We start from the raw sequence: 22234 nt of genomic DNA, 5'->3' as shown, positions 1-22234 counted from the left end.
GGTATTTAAGAGTAGCCCAAAACTTTAGTATCTCAATATTTTAGGCAGCCATGGTTTAAAACTGAAAAGAAAGAAATCTGTCTGAAATACCATTTGGGATGATTGAATTTAGATTTTCACTAGAGATTTCCTCTGAAGTATAAACCTATTAGGCCTGAATTTATTAGATAAATGTTGAACTCGGCCAAGATAACTGTTGGAATGAGTTGTTTTAAAAACAAAACTTGGCTTTTTGTTTATGTCTCAAAATGGTTTTAAAGTAAGGCAATATGTAACAATTATGAAGGAAACTTTTTTTTTCCCTTTCTAAAGGATTTGCAGGTGCAACAGGAACTTTGGGACAACTAGATTCTTCAGATGAGGTGAGATTTAAAATTTTAAAACTTTTTGAAAATAGATTTTAAAAGTTTTAGAACTTTACAGATTTGTGGATATTAATTTAGTTTAAGTTCCTCATTTTGGAGACAAAGACACTGAAGCCTACAGTGGAATAACTTAGCCATCCAGGAGTACAGTTACTAGATTTTTACTACTTCTTTATAATTTATCTCTTTCTTCTGGGAGATAGAGATCTTTCCTAGGAAGATATCTCCACATTGACCCAAATCCTCATATATTCAATGAAATTGTTTTAAGAAATTTAGCTAAGTCTGGAACAATGTATTAAAAGAATATAAAAGGTAACTGCTTTTCCAATCTCATAATGTAAGTTTTACCTTACATGTTATACCTTACTTAAAAAAGCAATGTACTGGGAAGTAGACTGTCAGTTTGAAATTTCAACTTTTATAATATTTGTTAGACAAATAGTAATGTTTATTAAATATTTCTGATAAATCCTTTATAGCATTCCTAATTCTATTAGTATACAATCTATAAGGGAGAATTGCATTTTGCAAATATTTGTGTATAATCTTGATGCTTATGTAAATTTCATATTTTTGTCAAGTTTAATGATTACAATTTTAAAAACCAAATTGTTACATTAAAACATACTTTTTTAATGTAACTTTTTTGAAAATGCATTTTGATAATATCACATGACCAAAGCAAAATATCCTCTTTTTGAAAATATGATTTATGTTATTGATGCCTTGTAATTGATTGAATGCCTTATATTTTAAACTTCCTAGTAGTATTTATTGCCTCTAAAAAGGCTCCCACAAAATGCAACATTTTCTGGAGTTTCTTTTTGGACAAACAGTTTTGAAGAGTTTTCAACAAACTGGAGAGGAAGTTTCATATGCTGTTTGCAATTTTGTCTCTGAATTAGAGTGCCTGGGTTTGAAACTGGCTCCTGTACCATTTAATAGTGTGATTTTGGGCAAACGTTTTAGTTTCTTCATGCCTCAGTTTTCTCTTCTGGAAAATGGAGGTAATAATAATATTATTGCCAGGGATTATTGTGAGGATTGAATGAGTTTATATATGAAAGCACTTGGAGCACTAGTGCCTGGCATATTGTAAACATCATATATGTGTCTATTAAATAAATTAAAGTAAAATCATTAAAAAAATAAAATTACTAAAAAAAAATAAAATTACCTAAAATCATTAAAAAATACTATGATTAGCTAAAACTATTGTTTTTTTTAACTTCATAGAGTTACAAACAATGTTGCTATAATGATGAATGGGAAAAGTTAGTATTTAAAGTAGACTTAAAAATAGACTTTAAAAAATACAAATAAATGTTATTATTCATTGTTTCAACTAAAATAGTATTAATTCCATTTTGAAGCTAGGGGAGGGGAGTGATGGAGGTAAGAATACCAATTCTTTATATGTCAGAGTGGAAGAAATTTAATAATAGACATCTGGTTTTATTTTATTTTTTTAGGATTTATGTATTTATTTTAGAGAGAGCATGCACACATGAACGAGTTGGGTGGTGGGGAAGGGTAGAGAATCCTTAAGCAGACTGACTCCCCACTGAGCCTGGAGGGGTATTCAAGGGGCTCGATCCTAGGACCCTAAGATCATGACCTGAGCTGAAATCAAGAGCTGCACACTTGACTGTCTGAGCCACCTGAGTGCCCCTAGACATTTTTTTTTCAGATTTTATTTATTTCTTTATAGAGGGAGAGAGACAGAATCTCAAGCAGATTCCACACCAAGCAAGGAGCCTGACACGTAGTTCAATCTCATGACTGTGAGATCATAACCTCAGCGGAAATCAAGAGTCAAATGCTTAACAACTGAGCCACCCAGACACCGCTAGACATGTGGTTTTAAATAACTTATTCTGCTTCATTATTATGTTTTTTTTTTTTTTTCATTATTATGTTTTTTAAGTGTGAGATGGGGGGGTGGCTGGGAGGAAGAGGGCAGAGGGAGAGGGAGAAAGAGAATCTTACCCAAGCTCTATGCTTATTGCAGAGCCCAGCGCAGAGCTCGATCTCACAAACCTGAGATCATGACCTGATCCAAAATCAAGTCGCTTAACTGACTGAACCACCCAGGCACCCCTATTCTGCTTTCCTTAAGGGCATTTTGTGGGGAAGCAGAATTGCCTCTCACAAGGCAAGATCTGGGAACACTTAGACGTTGAATATGAGTGGGTGCACAGGCACATTTTTTTGTTTAAAGCCAGCCAGACAGGAAAGGAGCCTTGTATCTGTTGTCAGTAAAAACTTAGAAAATGATTTTATAATGAAATGGTTTAGTGATGTTATAGAAGATTAGAAAAAAATAAACATCTTGATGTGATCTAGAACAATAAAAATCTATAGTTATGTTTGTTTATATTTCTGTGGTAGGTTAAAACCTTCATATTATTTTAGCATACTTAGCATTATGCATCTAATAGCTGTGATAACAATTTTACTTTATTGTCATGAGTTGAATCTGATTTCTGGGCATTTAGAAAGCTGATCTTCAACATAAATGCTTTCTCCTCTGTCTAGGAAAGAACCAATAGTCATTTTTGTCTTGGCCTAAACTCCCCGGATTACCTTTTAAATTGCTGGGGATTTTATGGTAGGGTGCTAGAAGGAAATCCTTTTTTTTTTTTTTTTTTTTTCTTTTTTCTTTAAATGATTTAATTAATTAATTTAGAGAGTGAGCTGGGCAGGAGGGGGTAGTGGGAGAGGGGGAGAGAGAGAATCTTGAGCACACTCTGTGCTGACCGCGCAGAGCCTGATGAGAGGTTCACTCTTATGACCCTGAGATCATGACCTGAGCTGAAACCAAGAGTTGGATGCTTAACTGATTGAACCACTCAGCATGCCTAGAAGGAAATCCTTTTGTGTGTGTGGGAGAGAAGTAATTTCTGTGTGGATATCAGAGGATTTTAAATATGGCTTTTCTGGGATCCCTGGATGGCGCAGCAGTTTGGCGCCTGCCTTTGGCCCAGGGCGTGATCCTGGAGACCCGGGATCGAATCCCACGTCGGGCTCCCGGTGCATGGAGCCTGCTTCTCCCTCTGCCTGTGTCTCTGCCTCTCTCTCTCTCTCTGTGTGACTATCATAAATAAATAAAAATTAAAAAAAAGATAAATATGGCTTTTCTGGGGCGTTTGGGTGGCTGAGTCGGTTAAACATCTCAGGTCATGATCCCAGTGTCCTGAGATTGAGCCCTCTTTGGGCTCCTTGCTCCACAGGGAGCCTACTTCTCCCTCTCCCTCTGTCAGCTGCTCTCCCTGCTTGTGCTCTCTGTCTAATAAATAAAATCTTAAAGAAAAAAAGAAATACGTTTTCTTTGTTCATTACTGTTGCTTTTAATCTTTCTTAGGTTTTTTTTGTTCTGTTCCTTCCTCTTGGATTCTTTGTTTCAGCAACTTTTGTATATAATATTTTTTATAATAATTTGTTCCGGGATCGCTGGGTGGCGCAGCGGTTTGGCGCCTGCCTTTGGCCCAGGGCATGATCCTGGAGACCCGGGATCGAATCCCACAACAGGCTACCGGTGGTGCATGGAGCCTGCTTCTCCCTCTGCCTATGTCTCCCTGTCTCTCTCTCTCTCTGTGACTATCATAAATAAATAAAAATTATTTAAAAAAAATTGTTCCTTAATTATGAGTATGTCTCAGTGTGAATATCATCTTACAAACTTTTTGATGGTGACAAGTTTAAAATACTTCATTTATCCTCAAAATACATCATTTTTTGAGAGTAGCTGAGAATTATTGTTAGGGCATGTGATACATATTTAACTTAACGTATTTAAAAATAGATTGCTCTTTGATTTTTAAAATCATTTTATAATTAAAATTTTAATATATTTAATATATTTAAAGGTACTTTTTATAATTTATAGATTTGTTATGTTTTCTAGTTGGAATAAAAATGGGGTCGTTGGGGTGTTTGAAAACTTAAGAATTTCTTAATTCTACTTAAGAATTTGAAGTAGAGTTGTTTAGCTCTACTTTAAGTAGAGCTAAACAAGAAGTCGTTTGAAGGGATACCTACTTTAGTTTTTTTTTTTTTTAAGATTTTACTTATTTGAGAGAGAGAGAGCAAGAGAGTGAGAGATCATGAGTGGAGGGGCACAGAGACTCGAGCTCCCTACTGAGCAGGGGACTCAGCACAGGGTTCAACATGGAGCTCAGTCCAGGACTCTGGGATCATGACCTGAGCCGAAGGCAGGTGCTTAACCAACGGAGCGGAGCTACCCAGGCGCCCCAATTTTAGTTTGTCTTAAAGAGAAACTTGAGCTTTTTAGAGTTAGTCAGACCTCAGTTTGAATTTTGTCTCATAATATTGCTGTGTTTTTTGCCAGGTTATTTAACTTATGAAAATCTATTTTCTCATGGAAAAATGATAATTCTGTTAGGATTAAATGGGATAATATATAATGTACATATAATGGATTAGACACAGATTATTATTATTATTATTTTTAAAGTATTTATTTATTTATTCATGAGAGACATGAAGAGAGAGAGGCAGAGACACAGGCAGAGGGAGAAGCAGGCTCCATGCAGGGGCCTGATGTGGGACTCGATCCCAGGACTCCGCGATCACGACCTGGGCTGAAGGAAGGCGCTCAACCGCTGAGCCACCCAGGTGTCCCTAGACACAGATTAGACTGCATAAGTGTTTTTCTCTTAGTACTTTATATGGGAGTGATTGAGATATTTGAGTTTTTGAGCTATTGTGGGTCATATTCTACATATTTCTACTCATCTTTCCAGAGGAAATAGTTTACTAAAACATGTTTTAAAACAATGAAGTTTATTTTTAAAAATTTAATTGAAATATTACCTAAGTAATGCACAAATACACTGTAGTTGTTTTGCCAGATAATTCAGATAAAATAAAAATCCTCTCTCTGCTCTCCTTAACACCAGCTCTTCTCTGGGTAACTACAGTTAATAGTTTCGATGTCCTTGATAGACCCTCTTCTGTGGAGTTAAATAACTATGTGTTTATACAAAAGTGTTGTGTGTATGTGTGTATTTGTGAATAAAGAATATTATGCCATTTTATGTTCTTTTATTTACTCCATAATGTGTTGTGCGGATTCATCTTTGTCAATACTTTTTTCTTTCCATTTGCTGTATAGTATTCTGAAATATGAATTAAACTCCAATTTACCTAATCATTTCCTTAATTTGCAGGGTTTTTTTTAATTGAAGGTTCAGTGCTTACATTTCTATTTGTGTATATGTGCAAATAGTTCTCTAAGATGTGGAATTGCTAGGTCACAGTATGCATATCTTGAATTTTAATAGATTATAAAATTTCTTTCTGGTTTTAAAAATCACATACATTTAAAATGAAAAGTATTGAAAATATAAAAATATGCAAAGATATAAAAAAAGTATGGAAAAGTATAAAAATGAAAGTATGGAAAAGTATAAAAGTAAAAACATAAAAATAAAAATGGCCATTACCTAGGGCTAATCATAGAAGGGTTTTAGTGATAAAGGAAATTTTCTGTTTTAAGATAGTGATCATATTTTTTTTATACAAAAACATATTCATTTATGATTTATTGATTTGTGTACCACTAGGTCTTTGCTTTTTTTTGTTTGTTTTTTTAAGATTTTATTTATTTAAGATAATGCGCACCCCAACACGAGGTGGAGGCAGGGGCAGAGGGAGATGGAGAAGCAGGCTCTCCACTGAGCAGGGAGCCCAACTTCAGGGCTTGATCCCCAGACCCTGGGTTCATGACCTGAGCTGAACACAGATGCCTAACTAACTAAGGCACCCAGGCACCCCAGCTTTTTGGTTGTGAACACATTTTCGAAATCTTGAGTTAGAAATAGAAAAATTACATACTACAACAAAAACAAATACGAGAATTAGGAGGAAGCAACTTGAAGGTTTTAAAAATTATGAATACTAGAGCTAAGACAGACCTTAGTATATGTGCTGCCGAAGCGAGCACCTAAGACAGACCTTAAATTTCATTTTGCCAAATTTCCAGGTGAAGAAGCTGAATTCCATGGAAATAACAGGATCACTCAAGCTAGTAAATTTCATTTACTACTTTGTGGTAGAGTGGGAAATGGACACTAGGTCTCTTACCTTGTTGGTTTAGAGTGCTTTCTGTAAAGGGAATAAGTGTTTATTACTATTGCTGTGCAGTGCAATGGTCCTAAGCTTTGTTCTTTAAAATTACCTTTTTATTCTCACAACTTTATGATTTAGGAATTTGGGGCCCACAGCTGGGCATTTCTCACTTGGGTACCTTCATGCAGTTCTAGTTAGTCTTTGGCTGCCACTGCAGTCCTCTAAGGCTCAGCTGAGGTGGAAATTTAAGGTGGCTTACTGACAGTACTGATTGTTGATTGCTTACTGTCCACAAGAGCTCATCTGGCTTTTGACCAGAGTAACTACAGGTGGCTTCTCCAGTATGGTGGTCTCAAGTTGTTGCATAGTTACTGGCTCTTGCAGATTGACTGTTGGAGAACAGAAACTGGAGAGTCTTTTTTGAGCTGTCCTTAGAAGTTACATAGTGTCACTTCCAACTGCATTTTATTCCTTGTGAATTGTGAAGGTGGGTGCAGATTCAGTGGGAGAGGACATAGATCCCCACCTCTAGAAGGAGGAGTGACAATTTGTAAACAAATTTTAAAACTTCTATAACCAAGATGTGGCCTTTGCCATTGTTTTTCCTGGATTCACCTGATACCCAAAACGATGACTAGTGATTATAGCTAACTAACATAACAACAATTGATGATAAATTTTTCCAGCTATTTAGTGCCATTTTTTTGGTTGGAAAAACTGTCACATGACAATGAAATAGCACTGCAATCAGAAATGGCTGTTGTAGGGTTTTAATTAAAATTAGAGTTTTCCTTAAATGTAATAGTTACTATTGTACATGAAGAAAATGAAAACTTAAATTTCAGATGTAAGATTTTTTAAAAAAATATTTATTTATTCATGAGAGAGAGAGAGGCAGAGACAGGCAGAGGGAGGAGCAGGCTCCATGCAGGAAGCCTGATGTGGGACTCAATCCCGGGACTCCATGATCACACCCTGAGCCAAAGGCAGATGCTCAACCGCTGAGCCACCCAGGCATCCCAAGATTTTTTTTTTTTTTTAAAGTTGATCTTTACCTTTTGAACTTTCTTTTTAACTCTGTAAAGGAGAAAGTTGATGAAGGGATAAGATAGAGAATGATAGAAGAGTACCTAGATGTAGATGTTCTTGAATAAATATATATTTATGCCATTTAAAAATGTCATTAAGGCTTTTAAAGCTGTATTGATATTTTTATAACTTTTTATATTTTTGCAACTATAGGCACAAATAGTATGTTTGCTTTTAGTATTAATATTTGAAATTTAATGAAAACCTGGGTATGGTTAAGGATGGTAGTTTCTACACCCTTACCCTACAGGCCCATGGGATTATTGAGCTAACTCTTTTCATGATTTCTTTTTTTTTTTCTTAAAAAAAATTTTTTTTTTATTTATTTGAAAGAGAGAATGCACACAAGTCGGGGGAACAGCAGAGGGAGAGGAAGAACAGGCCCTCTGCTGAGCAGGGAGCCTGATATAGGGCTAGATCTCAGGACCCTGGGATCGTGACCTGAGCTGAAGGCAGACACTTAACCAACTGAGCCACCCAGATACCCCTGTGATTTCATTCTTATAATTTAACAAATGATATAAAAAGGATGAGAAGAGGGCCGTTACATCTTAATTACTACTGTAGAGAAGTGATTATAACAATTAAAAAATGTTGTAAGAATTTAGAATTGGAGAGACCCTAGAGGTAATCTATTCTTTCACTTTGTTTTAAAAAAGAAGAAATAGATTTGAAACTATAAAAACAAGATTTCTATTTGTAAAGAGTTTTATTTGAATGAGGGCACATACTGCAGTCTGCTTAATTTTATTCATACAAGTTGTGTCAGATATTTGTCCTCACTGTCCCTAGTACATTATGTACTCAGCAGTGCTATTTATACACATGACATTCTTCATACTACTACTTCTTATTCTTTTTTTGTATAGCTCATATGAAATAGGAGTAGAAAATGTTGTTTGTGTTGTATGGAACCAAAAAGAAAATAAGCACTTTGTAAATACTTTACAAAGTATTTTCAGATTTATAGTTATATATTATATAATATATATAATAATATATATTATATATAATATAATATATATTTATATTAATTTTTTGTTTAGATTTATTTATAACCATCAGGTAGTTCAAAAGAAAATTATCTCTAGTATTATATGTATATTTTTCTAATTAGAGAAATAGGATTTTTTTTTAAAAGATTTATTTATTTATTTATGATAGACATGGAGAGAGAGGGAGAGAGAGAGAGAGAGAGAGAGAGAGAGGCAGAGACACAGGCAGAGGGAGAAGCAGACTCCATGCTGGGAGCCCGACGTGGGACTCCAGCATCGCGCCCTGGGCCAAAGGCAGGCGCTAAACCGCTGAGCCGCTGAGCCACCCAGGGATCCCCGAAATAGGATCTTTTAAATCAATATAACTTTTTAAGAAAAGATTATATTCACTATGGCCATTACCATACCAATGTCCATTTATCTGTGTGTCATTAATTTCTGTGACACTGATGTACTTAGCTGTTAATACAAATGAAACATTTAAGACACTTTTCCCTATGTGAAACTGTAAAAATATGAATGTCCATTGTGCAAAAATTGAAAAATAGAAAAAAGGATAAAAAAGAAACATTTACCTTCAGCCATTATTGAAATTAGAAGTTACAGTTGCTTTTCATAAATCAAGGATAAAGGAAAAGTTAGTTTTATTTTTGGAGGTATAAGACTTAATTCTAATTATAAATTATATTAATGGTTAAGAATGGGGTAGGGAATCATAGAAACTTTTGGCAGGAGGGTCTTAGAAATGTCTAATGTATTTCTTTTCCAGTGCAAGAATTGATTTTACAGTATTTCTGACAGTTGGTAAGCCTTTTCATAAACACTTCGAACAATAGGGAATTTACCTAGTTTCTGAGGCAACTTGTTCTTTTGTTTGATAGCTCTAATAGGACATTCTTCTTAATGCTATGTAAAATATTGTAATTTTCACCCATTTCTTATTTTTTTCTTTAGAAAGATTTATTAAGAGATTTATTTATTTAAAAAATTTTATTTATTTTTTCATGAGAGATACAAAGAGAGAGAGAGAGGCAGAGACATAGACAGAGGGAGAAGCAGGCTCCCTGCAGGGAACCTGATGCAGGATTCCATCCCTGGACCCCGGGATCATGATCTGAGCCGAAGGCAGTCACTCAACCACTGAACCACGCGAGGCATCCCAAATTTATATTTATTTTTAAAGATGTATTTATTTATTAGAAAGAGTGCATGCATACACCAGGGGGGAAGGTAGGGGGAAGGGAGCAGCACACTCCCCACTGAGCAGGAAGCCAGACACAGGGCTCCATCCTAGGATCCTGAGATATTGACCTGAGCTAAAGGCAGATGCTTAACCGACTGAGCCACCTGAAAGATTTTTATTTTTGCTTCCATAAGACACCTCTTAAATATTTAGCTTTAGTTATTTAATATTCTCTGCTGTACATGCCTTTTCATCTGTTCACTGCCTTTTAAATGTCTGATCTGATTCAATACACAGACATGGGCTATCTTTTGAGAAGCAGACTGTCAAGGTCCAAGTTTTTTGTTAGCCTTTTAGCAGCTATGCGGATGGTTGGCAGGAACCCTGTGGTCAAAAATGAAATGCCTAGGTTTTGACCCTCCCACTCCCCCAGCATTGAACAGTTGACAAGTTAGAAGTTCCTCTCTGCTTTGTACTTGTAAAGTTGGTTTAAAGTAAACAATCTCAGATTATAGCAGTTTACTTAAATCTTTGTTTCATTTTATTATTCTGGTCTTCAAGATTTTCTTTGGATTTTGTTTTTATAACCTGATATGTTAAATATTCTTTTTAGCCTTGTGTATTCCGTATTAACAGCCTTTGAGTATTATTTTAACCATCTGTGAATTTACCTGACTTCTTTTTATGAAGCTAACATTTTTTTCTTCTGTCTAGTAAGTTCATTAAAGAATATAAGAAAGGTTAATTTGTCTGAGAAACCATCTATAAATTTTGCAGACTGGGAATTCGAATCTAGGTTTTTGGGATCTTATCAATAATCTCATTTTGGACACTATACATATTTTGTGCCTGAAACACATGTAGCAGTGTGTCTAGTTCCCTGCCTACAGATTAAAGTATTTCTCTGGGCTGCACAAATGCTGTCTGGATTGAAGTTGTACTTGATTTATTTCCTTCCTTGTCCTTTGGACTATGATTTTCTCCCAAGGTTCTATACAGCTTCTTCGTGGATAAATAGGGAAGAACTACAACTTACTGTTAGGGATTTCGGCTCAGGTGTGGTATTGTGGTCATGATAACTGTATTTTTATCCTCTTTAATTCTTAAATTCCCACCACTGGGAGTCCTTCTGGTTGTTAAAAGTGGTGTTTTTTCTCAAGATAAAAATCTGGGACTTGTAATAGATAACACGGTAATGAGTTGTCTTGAGCAGATTGTCACAGGATTGGAAATCAGAACTGTATTTAACATTTATTTATTAACTTAAAACTATAATCCATATTCATTGTTGAATAAATAGAAAATAAATATTAACAAAAACATAAAATTATATATCTATCACTTAGAGGTGGCTTATTGTAAACATCTGTATTCTAAGAGATTTTATATGTAGTATATTTTAATGGTTTAATGGTTTCATGTTATACGTGCTATTCCATAACCTGCTTTTCTCACTAATGCCAGTTTTGAACATTATAAGGAATATATTTTAAGTTTTTATGTGTATATTATCAATACTTAAATGGTTTCATACTTTTTATGCTATTCTATATAGCATGCTTTTTTCGTTTTTTTTTTAATTTTTAATTTATTTTTTATTGGTGTTCGATTTACTAACATACAGAATAACCCCCAGTGCCCGTCACCCATTCACTCCTACCCCCCGCCCTCCTCCCCTTCTACCACCCCTAGTTCGTTTCCCAGAGTTAGCAGTCTTTACGTTCTGTCTCCCTTTCTGATATTTCCCACACATTTCTTCTCCCTTCCCTTATATTCCCTTTCACTATTATTTATATTCCCCGAATGAATGAGAACATATAATGTTTGTCCTTCTCCGACTGACTTACTTCACTCAGCTCGTTTTTAATGTTTTTTTTGAAGAAATACCTGGTCACAATGACAATAGAGCTCTAGCATTGTTTTTCTTTGAGTAGAGGTATGCTATAATTTGTTTACTTATTCCTCTGCTGTTGGAAGCCAGAGATTCTTTTATTTTGCTATTATAAATAACATTGTGATAAATAATTGTGCATATAGTCCTTATTCACTTGTCTGTTTCTTTAGGATAAATTCCTGTAACTAAAACTTCTGTTACAATGATAAATAAATATACTTAAAGGCTTTTGACATGTATTGATAAATTGCCATTCAGAAAAGTTATACCACTATACCCTCACCAGTAACATACTAGAGTATGTATTTTCCCAATTTCCTATAATCTCCCTTCCTAGCTGTATTTGATAATCTACCATGATGTGAAGCCCAACTCCCTGGTCTATTTCAAGACTTCTGTCATTGTGCTTTTGTTCATGCTGTCTTTTCTTGGAATGGCTTTCCTCTCCTTTGCTTGGTTAATTTTACTTGTTTTTTAGACTGGAAGGTTGGGAAATTTATAGAACTTTGTTATGCCATGACCATTGCTTGATCTAGGATACTCTTTTTTTTAAGGAAGTTTATATTTAAAATTATGAAATAATCCTAGCCTTGGTTATAAAATATTTTTCCAAATTTGTCTTTTTTCTCAAGACTGGGGGATCAGTTTCATAAATGGCTATTAGCTAGATCTCATACTTTTGAACCCTCTGGGCTCTATGTCATGATTTTATATTCTTGTGTCTGTTTTTTTGTCTTTTAAGGCTCAGAATTTCATTTTGGCTGAGTTACTCCTAGAGAAAGTGAGCTTGGTAGAAGAGGAGGAGGAGAGTGTAGTTTGACTATTAGTACCACTGCCAGGTGTTAGATAGAGAGGACTGGCGGGGGGTGGGGGGTTCATGGGGAGAGCATATGGAAGGGTTGAGGAAATGCTCATTGACTAAGCTAAGTGTTATGTTTGGAAAACCCCAGCTCTGAGGAAGGATGCTAGGTTTGACAGAAACCTGAAGTGAAGGCTGTGGTGTGTAGGCCAAGGAAGCCATACCAATAGATAAAACGGCATGAAGCCGAGGCTGCTTTTCTGCTTTGGAGATCTGATGGGCTGTAATTGAGAAAATACCTGGGAATTTGTACCACAGTTCTAACTGCCACACCTGCACAACACCATTGCTAGTACAACAGACTGTATACAGAATACTACCACACATATCTTTGTAATATCATTTGGCTCATAGATATTTGGAAAATAGGAAAAAGATGTCAGTATAACATGGAGGTTTGGGAATCCTATTCAGTCTTTCCTAGTTCAGAAGAACTAGGATAATGGGGTAGAATCATATCCTTTAGTTGGAAGGGGAAAAAACCTGAATTCTGCTGTGAAGGGAGCAGGAACTTTTCCAACAATATTTTAAAAAATTAGAAAGGAAAAAAAATTAGAAAGGAGCACTTGCGTTCAGGGCTCCTTCCCCAAGAGGCACACCTCTAGCTTCACAATTGGTTGCACTAGGGGCAGGCTGCTGCTTCCTCTGCTCCTTTTCCTTCTTTGCTGTCTTAGCTGACTGGGTTTCCTTTCTGGTTGTGATGCTGTGTTAACATCCCTTGAGATGGCCTCAAACCACTCCAAGGTGTTTGGGCCAAATGATATCCCCAGGTACAGATCATTGCTTTTGTTACTTCTTGGGTTACAAACTTGAATAGGATGTCAGTGGTCTGCCCCTCATCTTTTTTCCCCTTTAAGCTTTGTTATTTTTAGTGTGAGGTTTTTCAGGAATGAATATATCACTTATAAGCAGAAATGCCTATATTTCCTTCCTGAATTTTTTCCCCGAAGTATCTTAAAATTTGTTATTATTTTTAACTGTCACTTCTAGCTTGTAATGCGCTTATTTTTTCAGAATTTGATTTCTTGAACTCATTTTTTCCTCTTAGATCCTTCAAAGCTTTTTCTCTATTCATTGTTTTAGCCCTCTTCCCCTGCTCTTCTTTCTTCCTGTGTTAATCTGCTTCCCTCCTCCCCTTTATCTTCTTTGTGCATGTGATATTATAAGGTTAGGAAATGTTTCTAAATAGGAAATTTTTAATTTTGGCATTTTTGATTTTCATAAGTCTTTCATTAAAAGCACAGGTTAAATTTAAGAGCTTTTGTATTTTAATACTAAGGATTTTCATTATATATTTTAATTATAATGCTAATTTAAAAATAAAAAATATATTTTATTATACTGTATACGTAGAAGTGAAATGTGTTGATTAATACTATGTAAGCGTGCCTGTGTTACATATTTAACATAATTTATAAGTATATTTATATTTAGGTAAAATGTATAAATTCATGAATAGGACTGTATATGATTTTGTTCTCTTTTTTTTATTCTCTTCCAGGAGGATCAGGATGGGAGTCAAGGTCTGGGCAAGAGAAAGAGGGTCAAACTAAGCAGTAGCACCAAAGGTATTTATATTTAATTTTTTCCTTGTATAAAAAGCTAAAAATGAAAACTAAGAAACAGATTTTTAACCATGGAGAACAAACTGTTGGTTACCAGAGGGGAGATGGGTGGGGGATGGGCTAAATAGGTGATGGGGATTAAGGTGGACACTTGTGATTAGTACTAGGTGATATATGGAAGTGATGAATCACTCTCTTGTACACCCCAAACTAATATTACACTGTATGTTAACTAACTAGATTTAAATAAAAACTTAAAAAATAAGCTAAAAATGTTTAATCATTAAGAACACTTGGTGGGTTAGCCATTTTGAAGGGAGAGTTATGTTCTTAGATTTGTCTAATAATGGAGAAACTATTGTTAGGGAGTGATTGTGGGGTATCCCAAAGCAAATGAAACTCTTACTATTGGAATTTTGTTTATTGTTTTTTTTCATAAGATGTGAATTATTATTTTTTTAATAATAAATTTATTTTTTATTGGTGTTCAATTTGCCAACATACAGAATAACACCCAGTGCTCATCCCATCAAGTGCCCCCCTCAGTGCCCACCATCCAGTCACCCCCACCCCCGCCCTCCTCCCCTTCCACCACCCCTAGTTCATTTCCCAGAGTTAGGAGTCTTCCATGTTCTGCCTCCCTTTCTGATATTTCCTACCCATTTCTTCTCCCTTCCCCTCTATTCCCTTTCACTATTATTTATATTCCCCAAATGAATGAGACCATATAATGTTTGTCGCCATAAAAAAGTAAATCTTGTCATTGATGCTTTGATCCAGTGTTTTTGGCCTGAAGTTATAGTTTGATTTACATCTTTTTGTAATCTGAGATATGCAATTTCTAGAGTGAAAAAGGGTGAGTATGGGAGAGAAGGTGAGAGAGAGAGAGGTCGGGGGGAGGAAGAGAATAAAAATGAATGGCACTTATTTAGGGTACAGTAAGGATTCAATATGTGGTTGCTCAAAGGAGGAAGTAGATATATAGTGAGGAAATAGATTAGTAATAATGAGTAATATTTATTGATCTTTTTGTATATGCTAGACATTGTGCTAGGCACTTCACATATGTTGTTTCATTTAATTCTTAAAGTCATCATACAAAACAGTTATTACTATTTTATGAATGAGGAAATGGAGACATGTTAGACATCACAGCTAATGAGAAGTAGATCCTTAATTCAAATCTCCGAGCCTCAACTGTTAATCACTATGTTTTCTTGACCCTCACTAGAATCTTTCCAAGAGCCCTTGTTACTAATTGACAGCCCATGCTCTGTGGATTTTTGCCATGGATTTCCAAATCTTAACACAGTCTATATCCTGGGGTAGTATAGTCTCCAGAAGTTAAATTATTATTTTGAATAATATTTTGAATAATAAGATTATAGTTTCTGGTACTGAATGTGTCTTGTGGAATATTTACAACTGCTTGGAAAGGTGGAGCAAGTGGACGGTTTCAGTTGAGGCTCATTTTGTAAGTCTGTTCTGAGTTCTTTTGTGGCTGCATTTAACTTGGAGAGCCTAGTGGTGGAGACCCCTCAAGGTCCTTCTAACCAGACGAAGATGACATGAGACAGATTAACAGGAGAAAATAAAATTTAATAACGTACATATGGGGAATTCATACAGACATAGAAATTCCAAAAACAGACAAAATAAAGCATATAGGTCATTCTGAACTAGTGAGAAGGGGGTAAATGATGTCTGGGTCTTCAGAGGGAAGATACGCGGTTCACAGGAAGATGAAAAAAAGTAAATATTTGATAAACACATGATTCCTAGTCCACTTAGAAACAGTGAGAATAGAAGACTTTGATCAAACAGGTCTTGCTAGGTTCCTCCCTGCCTACCGTACTTAGTTTATATCATAATGTAGTTATCTATGGTGATAGTTTTTTTCCTGGAGCAGGTCCTCTATGTAAATTCTTTTTAGGCAGTTGACGGAGAGGATAAAGAGCTTTTCCTGAATCTGCTGGGTTTTGATTGCTTTTGTTTGTTTGAGTATGGTTGACACACAATGTTACATTAATTTCAGGCACACAACTTAGTGATTTGAAAGTTTGTACATTATGCTGTGTTCACAAGTGTGGCTATCATCACTATTATAGTATCATAGACTGTATTCCATATGGTCTGCTTTTTTTTCCTGTAACTTACTCATTCCATAACTGGAGGCCTTTATGTCCTCTCTTCATTTTGCTCATCTCCCTACCTGTTCTGTTCTGTTCTGTTCTGGTAACCATCAGTTTGTCCTGTGTATTTATAGGTCTGATCCTGCTTTTTGTTTATTTATATATATGTACATATATTTTAGATTTCACTTATGAGTAGAATCATATGGTATTTGTCTTTCTCAGTCTGACTTACTTCACTTGGCATAATATCCTCTAGGTCTATCATGTTGTCTCAAATGGCACAATCTTGTCCTTTTTTATGGCTGCCTAATATCCTATTGTATATATATATCATATTTTCTTTATATATTTGTTTATTGATGGACACTTAGGTTGCTTCCATATCTTGACCATTGTAAATAATGCTGCAGTAAACATTGTAAACGATGCTGTACATAATATATCTTTATGAATTAGTGTTTTGGGTTTTTTTGGGTAAATACCCTATAGTGGAATTATTGAATCACATGGTATTTCTGTTTTTGATTTTTTGAGGAACCTTGTAATCTTTATGCCAAAGTGGCCCATCTTGGGGTAGCCTACATTTGGCCCCTACACTAGCAACGTTCATGAAATTTGATCTGTGGTCCAGGATGCGCACGTGTACATGTGTTCCCCTTCTTCCTTGCCTAGCAGGAGAACCTATAATGCCTGAAGGAAATTAGAACTCCATATGGCTACTTGGCCCTTAGACTTACCAGAGTTGTCTATGTGTTTATCTGAATCCTTGAGACACATCTGAGTTGAAGCAGATTGTTAGGTACACACTTGAGTTTAAGCTTTAGGGATGCCAAAAAAATACCTATTATGGTGTCATTATTTTCCTTCAGCTTGGTCAAACTTTGACTGATGATACTTTTTATGGAGACTTAAGGTTGAAGCTTATTTTATACTTGATTTTTTTCATATTTAAGATTGGATTATCTTCTCTTCTTCCTCCACTGATGGGAAGTGGTACAGAGATTTAAGATTTGATCAGTTATCATTTTGCTTTAAGTATATGCATGGAAGAAATGGCTTTTTGAATTAGTAGAATCCCTATTTCCAAAAAAGTGATAGTTAGTTGCTTTTGAAAATATTGAAAATCCAGGGAGTGGTTTAGTTTTTGTAAGAATTTGGTTTAGCACTTTGAAAGTGAGCCGAAAATAAAATAGGTAATGATAGGCCAGAGGTTGAGGTACTGTGCTACATTCACCGTCTATTCTCAAAACCTAAATTTTAAGGATGAAGAAACTGAGGCCTACAGGGCTTTAGTCAACATGCTGAGATTATTGGAGCTCCTGAGTTACAGGGTCTGGACTCTGCTGTCGAATGAAATCTTTACCTCACTTATGCATTTGTACCACGTGCTGATTGCTCAGAAGTCTCTTTTTTTACAGTTTGGCTTAAGGTAGTTTAGGCATTGTAAAAATCATGACAATTTAACCCATTTTTTAAAGGTAAATATGTAGTCATATATAATTAGTGGAAACATTTCTAACCACATTTCCATAACACACAAAACACATCACACTGTGTCTTAAATATCTTGGGGAAACTGACATCACCTATTTTAAGAACAACAATGAAGACATTGTGGGGTTTTTCTTTGCCTTTTTTGTCTGAAGATGAAAAAATGGAATCATACACAACTGCAGCTAATTTCATTTTCGTAGAAGCCATAGCTTTTCTGGTTCACTTGGATTGTTTTATTTATTAAAACAAGGTGAATGTTTCTTTCTTTTTCAGTACATGACACCTAATAATTATGGTAGCTTCAGGCTTTCAGTTGGCAAATGCAGACTTGCAGAGTTGTAACTGAATTCTGAGAATACTACAAATTCTTTTAGTTTTGTAAATAATTCTAGAAACACTTATCTGTAAGGATTTTATTTTTCGATAGTCTAAAATTTTCAATCAGTGTTAAAGTGTAAGAATTAAGTTGACATCAGCAATATGTTCTGGGTTATATTCTAATTTTGAATCATAATCCATATGTTCATGTCACCTGATTCATTTGGGCCCTAATTTTATTACTTTTTGGCTTTGAATCTGTCAGTGTGTGCCTTTGAATATGTTTTACCTCATTTTTTGCAAGACTGGTTTATTTCTATTTTAAAATCATTATCATATCCTGGGAATGATCTAGTTCAGGAAGAAGAGATTTCTGTTTTACAAGTAGAAAGTTCTGAGATTTAGAAAATAAAGAATATGTTTCCACTAAGGAGATGTATAGTATAATTGTATGTATATTTTTATCCCTATTACATACTGCTTATGTATGTAAGTGCCTTTTAGTAAAAGGCACATTGAAAGGGAGTTAGGGAATTGGGACAAACTTTTGCCTCTCTGTAGTTAAAATTATAATGTCTCCAGAATAATAAAAATGTTATTCTGAAAATAATGAGTTATTAATTATTAACAGAAAAATTTTGTTAAAGTTATGTCTGAGAAGTACTGATTCAAGCCTATTAAACTCACACTTTTATAGAAGAATCAGGAGAGTAGTGGCATGCTTCTTGATGGCATGTTTATTGAGCTTATTGTTACATTTAAAAAAATATTTATTTTAGACAGAGAAAGCATATGTACAAGTGCAAGCACGGGGAGGAGCAGAGGGGGAGGGACAAGCAGACTCTGTGCAGAGCCCGATATAGGGCTCTCAATCTTAGGACCCTGAGATCATGATCTGAGTCAAAATCAAGAGTCGGATGCTTAACCGACTGAGCCACCCAAGTGTCCCTATTGTTACGTTTTTAGACTGATCCATGACCTAAGGAGATGTGGTGTGATTGCATTATTCAGAGTTAGTTGAGAGTAGAGTTAGTTGAAAAAATGCTTCAGGTTACCCTGAAAAACATTTTGAACTGTAATGTACTTAGGGCTATACCTGAGTATTTTGGTGTATGTGATACTATTTTTTAAAATCCCTCATCTAACACTAGTCCTTCAGTAAGCATCATCTCTTAACTAGTCCGTTCACATATGACACTTGCTATATCCTCTTAAATGTCGTTATATAGACCTAATGATCCAGAGGAGTAGCCCAAGATCATTTGCTCCCACAAAGATCAATAGTCAGAATTTTGTAGTTCTTTTTTAGGGAAAGACATTAGAGAAAGTGAGAGAAAGAAATAATAGTCAAAGTATTAAAAATAGTTCATTATATACCCGTTGAGACCTTTCTGTTGACTAAGTGTGACAAAGATGTAGAGATTAGCAGGAGACAAAGTGGACCTCAAGGAGTAGCTTAGAAATTGGCTGTTTAGTAATTTTATCCCTCTTTGAATACTTTTATTTAAAAGGGGCATCCATTTTCTGTTTTCCCTATGCATGAAGAAAGGTGGCTTGAGTCTGTTGCAAGTTAACAATTCTTTATAATTTTCTTGGTATATTCTTACCAGATAAAAGTAAATTCTTCTGTAGACTAGAGTAAGCAATAGATTAGTAATTACTTCCTGCAGCAAAGTTAGTGTTTAATTTATGAAGAACAATTTTAAAGAAATAAATTATTGAATCTTATAACAATTTCTTCCCTTTCTTTAAAAACTAAAAATTAAACGATTTAATAACTTTGCTTTATGGCCTTAATATTTTGTTCTTAAAGTTATTACTATTGGGGCAGCCTGGGTGGCTCAGTGGTTTAGCGCCACCTTCAGCCCAGGGCCTGATCCTGGAGACCCGGGATCCAGTCCCACATCGGGCTCCGTGCATGGAGCCTCCTTCTCCCTCTGCCTGTGTCTGCCCCTCTCTCTCTGTGTCTCTCATGAATAAATAAATAAAATCTTAAAAAAATAAAGTTATTACTATTAATATTAGTACTAAGTACTGTGAATATTATTCTTGTAAGATAATTATTTTGAATCTTAGTAGAAATTTTAAACACCTTATGTTTAAGGACAAGTAATTACTTATTTTTTTAGTAACTGCTTTCTAATAAAATATAAGGTATTTTATTATTTATATACCATGGAGATGATAGAAACCTGGATTGATGATGTCATTATTATCATTGAATTATTGAAATGATATCCTTAATTTGTAGACATTCAAGTGTTTGAGGTTGATAGATGATTAATTATAGTAAGGCTTAAATGAGATGAGCAACTTAAATCATTAGGTGATAAGTTTTCTTTTTTTATGTAGATCAATCTATAATGGATGTTTTGAAACATAAAAGTTTTCTAGAAGAACTGTTGTTTTGGACTATAAAGTATGAATTCCCTCAGAAGATGGTAACTTTCTTACTCAACATGCTTCCAGATCAAGAGTATAAGGTATCCATATGTTTTTTCCCTTCCTTTCTGAACTTTGCTCCCCTTTCTTTGCCTTTTCATTATGAATTTTTTTGGTTTGTTTCTCAGCTGTGGCTTATTGTAGCTTTGAAGGTTGATATAATACTAATAAAAAGCATTAGCTTCTTATGCTATCAAAACAAGGTTTGCACAAAAAGCAAGGGATCATAAATCTGAAGCAAAGCAGTTTTACAAAGCAGTATTCCTAAGGGTAGTCTCTCTGCATGGAACTTGGTCCAAAGAGAATGCCGAGGGACAAACAAAAACATAATTGCAGAAGTAAATATGTACAATTAAATTGTGGTGGGTTCTCCAAAGGAGAGGTACAGAGTGCTATGAGAATGTTTAAGGGGACAGCTAAATTTAGATTGTAGGATTAGAGGGATGTCTGGCTGGCTCAGTTGGTAGAGCATACTACTCTCGATCTCGGGATTATGAGTTCAAGACCCATGTTGGGCGTAGAGATTACTTTAATAAAAGAGATTATGTAGTTAGGCTTGGGAAAATCATAGGGTTAGTTGTTGCTGGCCATAACCATTAAACACAGAGCAGTTATTGACCTATATACACATGTAGATAGGTAGAGGCTCTAGTTCCAGATGGTCTGGACCCTCACCTATGACCACCATGTGGTCATGGCAAAGTGACATAACCTAGTGTATAAAAAGAAAATAAATTATGCTGTCCTTCTTCCCCCCCCCCCCCCACTTTTTTTGACTGTAGTTCTTACAGTTTAGGTAATAAAGCCTCCTTAGGAGTTACATTTTTTTTTTTTAGAAGTTACATTTTAATGAATAATGCCATTGTTTTGTGTCTATACCCAGTTAAGAAAACAAGAAGAAATGCATATGTTACACAGCAAGAGTATTTAGTCAGATAATGGTCAGCTTTCCAATCAAATAGGAGAAGACATTTCTTTTGTAGTAATCACATTGACTCCCTTGATTTTGGAGTTATATTAAATCCTCTGATATGGTTTTTAATCAAGACCTTAGATTTTGTTGTTAAAGTAGATAGCGCAAAGCAAAGACACCTACTTTTATGTTAGTTAATTGACATATCTGTAAGCAAAGTGAAAATTGTATTTTAAAATCATGGTATTTATAATCGTTCTAAAAGTTTAATAATTAAAAATACCTATTAAAAATTTTCTTAACTAACCAGGTATTTTGCTAAGGTTCCAAAAAAAGAATGTGACTACTATCATCATTGAAATTACTTTAAAAATTACTTTGGAAAAAAAATAAAATTACTTTGGATGTCATCATAAGCTAACAATAGCTTTAAAATGTTAATATGATGTATTGGAAAATGTGTTCTAAAACTCAAACTAATGTGTTTCTTTCTTCCTATTTAAAAAAATTTACAGGTTGCTTTTACAAAAACTTTTGTTCAGCATTATGCTTTCATTATGAAAACACTGAAGAAAAGTCATGAATCAGATACAATGTCTAACAGAATTGTGCATATTAGTGTTCAGTTGTTCAGCAATGAAGAGTTAGCCAGACAGGTAACAGAAGAATGTCAACTGCTGGATATTATGGTCACTGTGCTATTATACATGATGGAAAGTTGCCTTATTAAAAGTGAGCTACAAGGTAAACTCAGGGTTATTTCACTAGTTTTATTATTGGTATACTTGTGTAACTAATCTTAAGAATCCTTATATGCTTAAAATAGCTTTAAAATATTATAGTATATCTTTGTTAAATAATTTTTTGAAAATTTTCATCTAAATTT

At 34.8% G+C, this 22234-nt stretch overlaps 1 protein-coding gene across 7 annotated transcripts in view; it reads left to right on the top strand.

Annotated features, from left to right (window-relative positions):
• Positions 1-22234, top strand: part of UBR3 (ubiquitin protein ligase E3 component n-recognin 3) — a 225892-nt gene that overhangs the window by 48277 nt on the left and 155381 nt on the right. For all 7 annotated transcript variants that reach the window (XM_077883157.1, XM_077883152.1, XM_077883155.1 and 4 more), the window contains exons 5-8: positions 313-362; positions 13983-14049; positions 20346-20476; positions 21864-22092. In XM_077883157.1, coding sequence (XP_077739283.1) covers positions 313-362; positions 13983-14049; positions 20346-20476; positions 21864-22092 — 477 coding nt within the window. The remainder of the gene's footprint in view (positions 1-312; positions 363-13982; positions 14050-20345; positions 20477-21863; positions 22093-22234) is intronic.

This window comes from Canis aureus, chromosome 34 (genome assembly GCF_053574225.1).
Source record: "Canis aureus isolate CA01 chromosome 34, VMU_Caureus_v.1.0, whole genome shotgun sequence".
In the NCBI taxonomy this organism is placed as follows: Eukaryota; Metazoa; Chordata; class Mammalia; order Carnivora; family Canidae; genus Canis; species Canis aureus.
The sequence above is the reverse complement of the archived record's forward strand: the minus strand, read 5'-3'. Positions and strand labels throughout refer to the sequence as shown.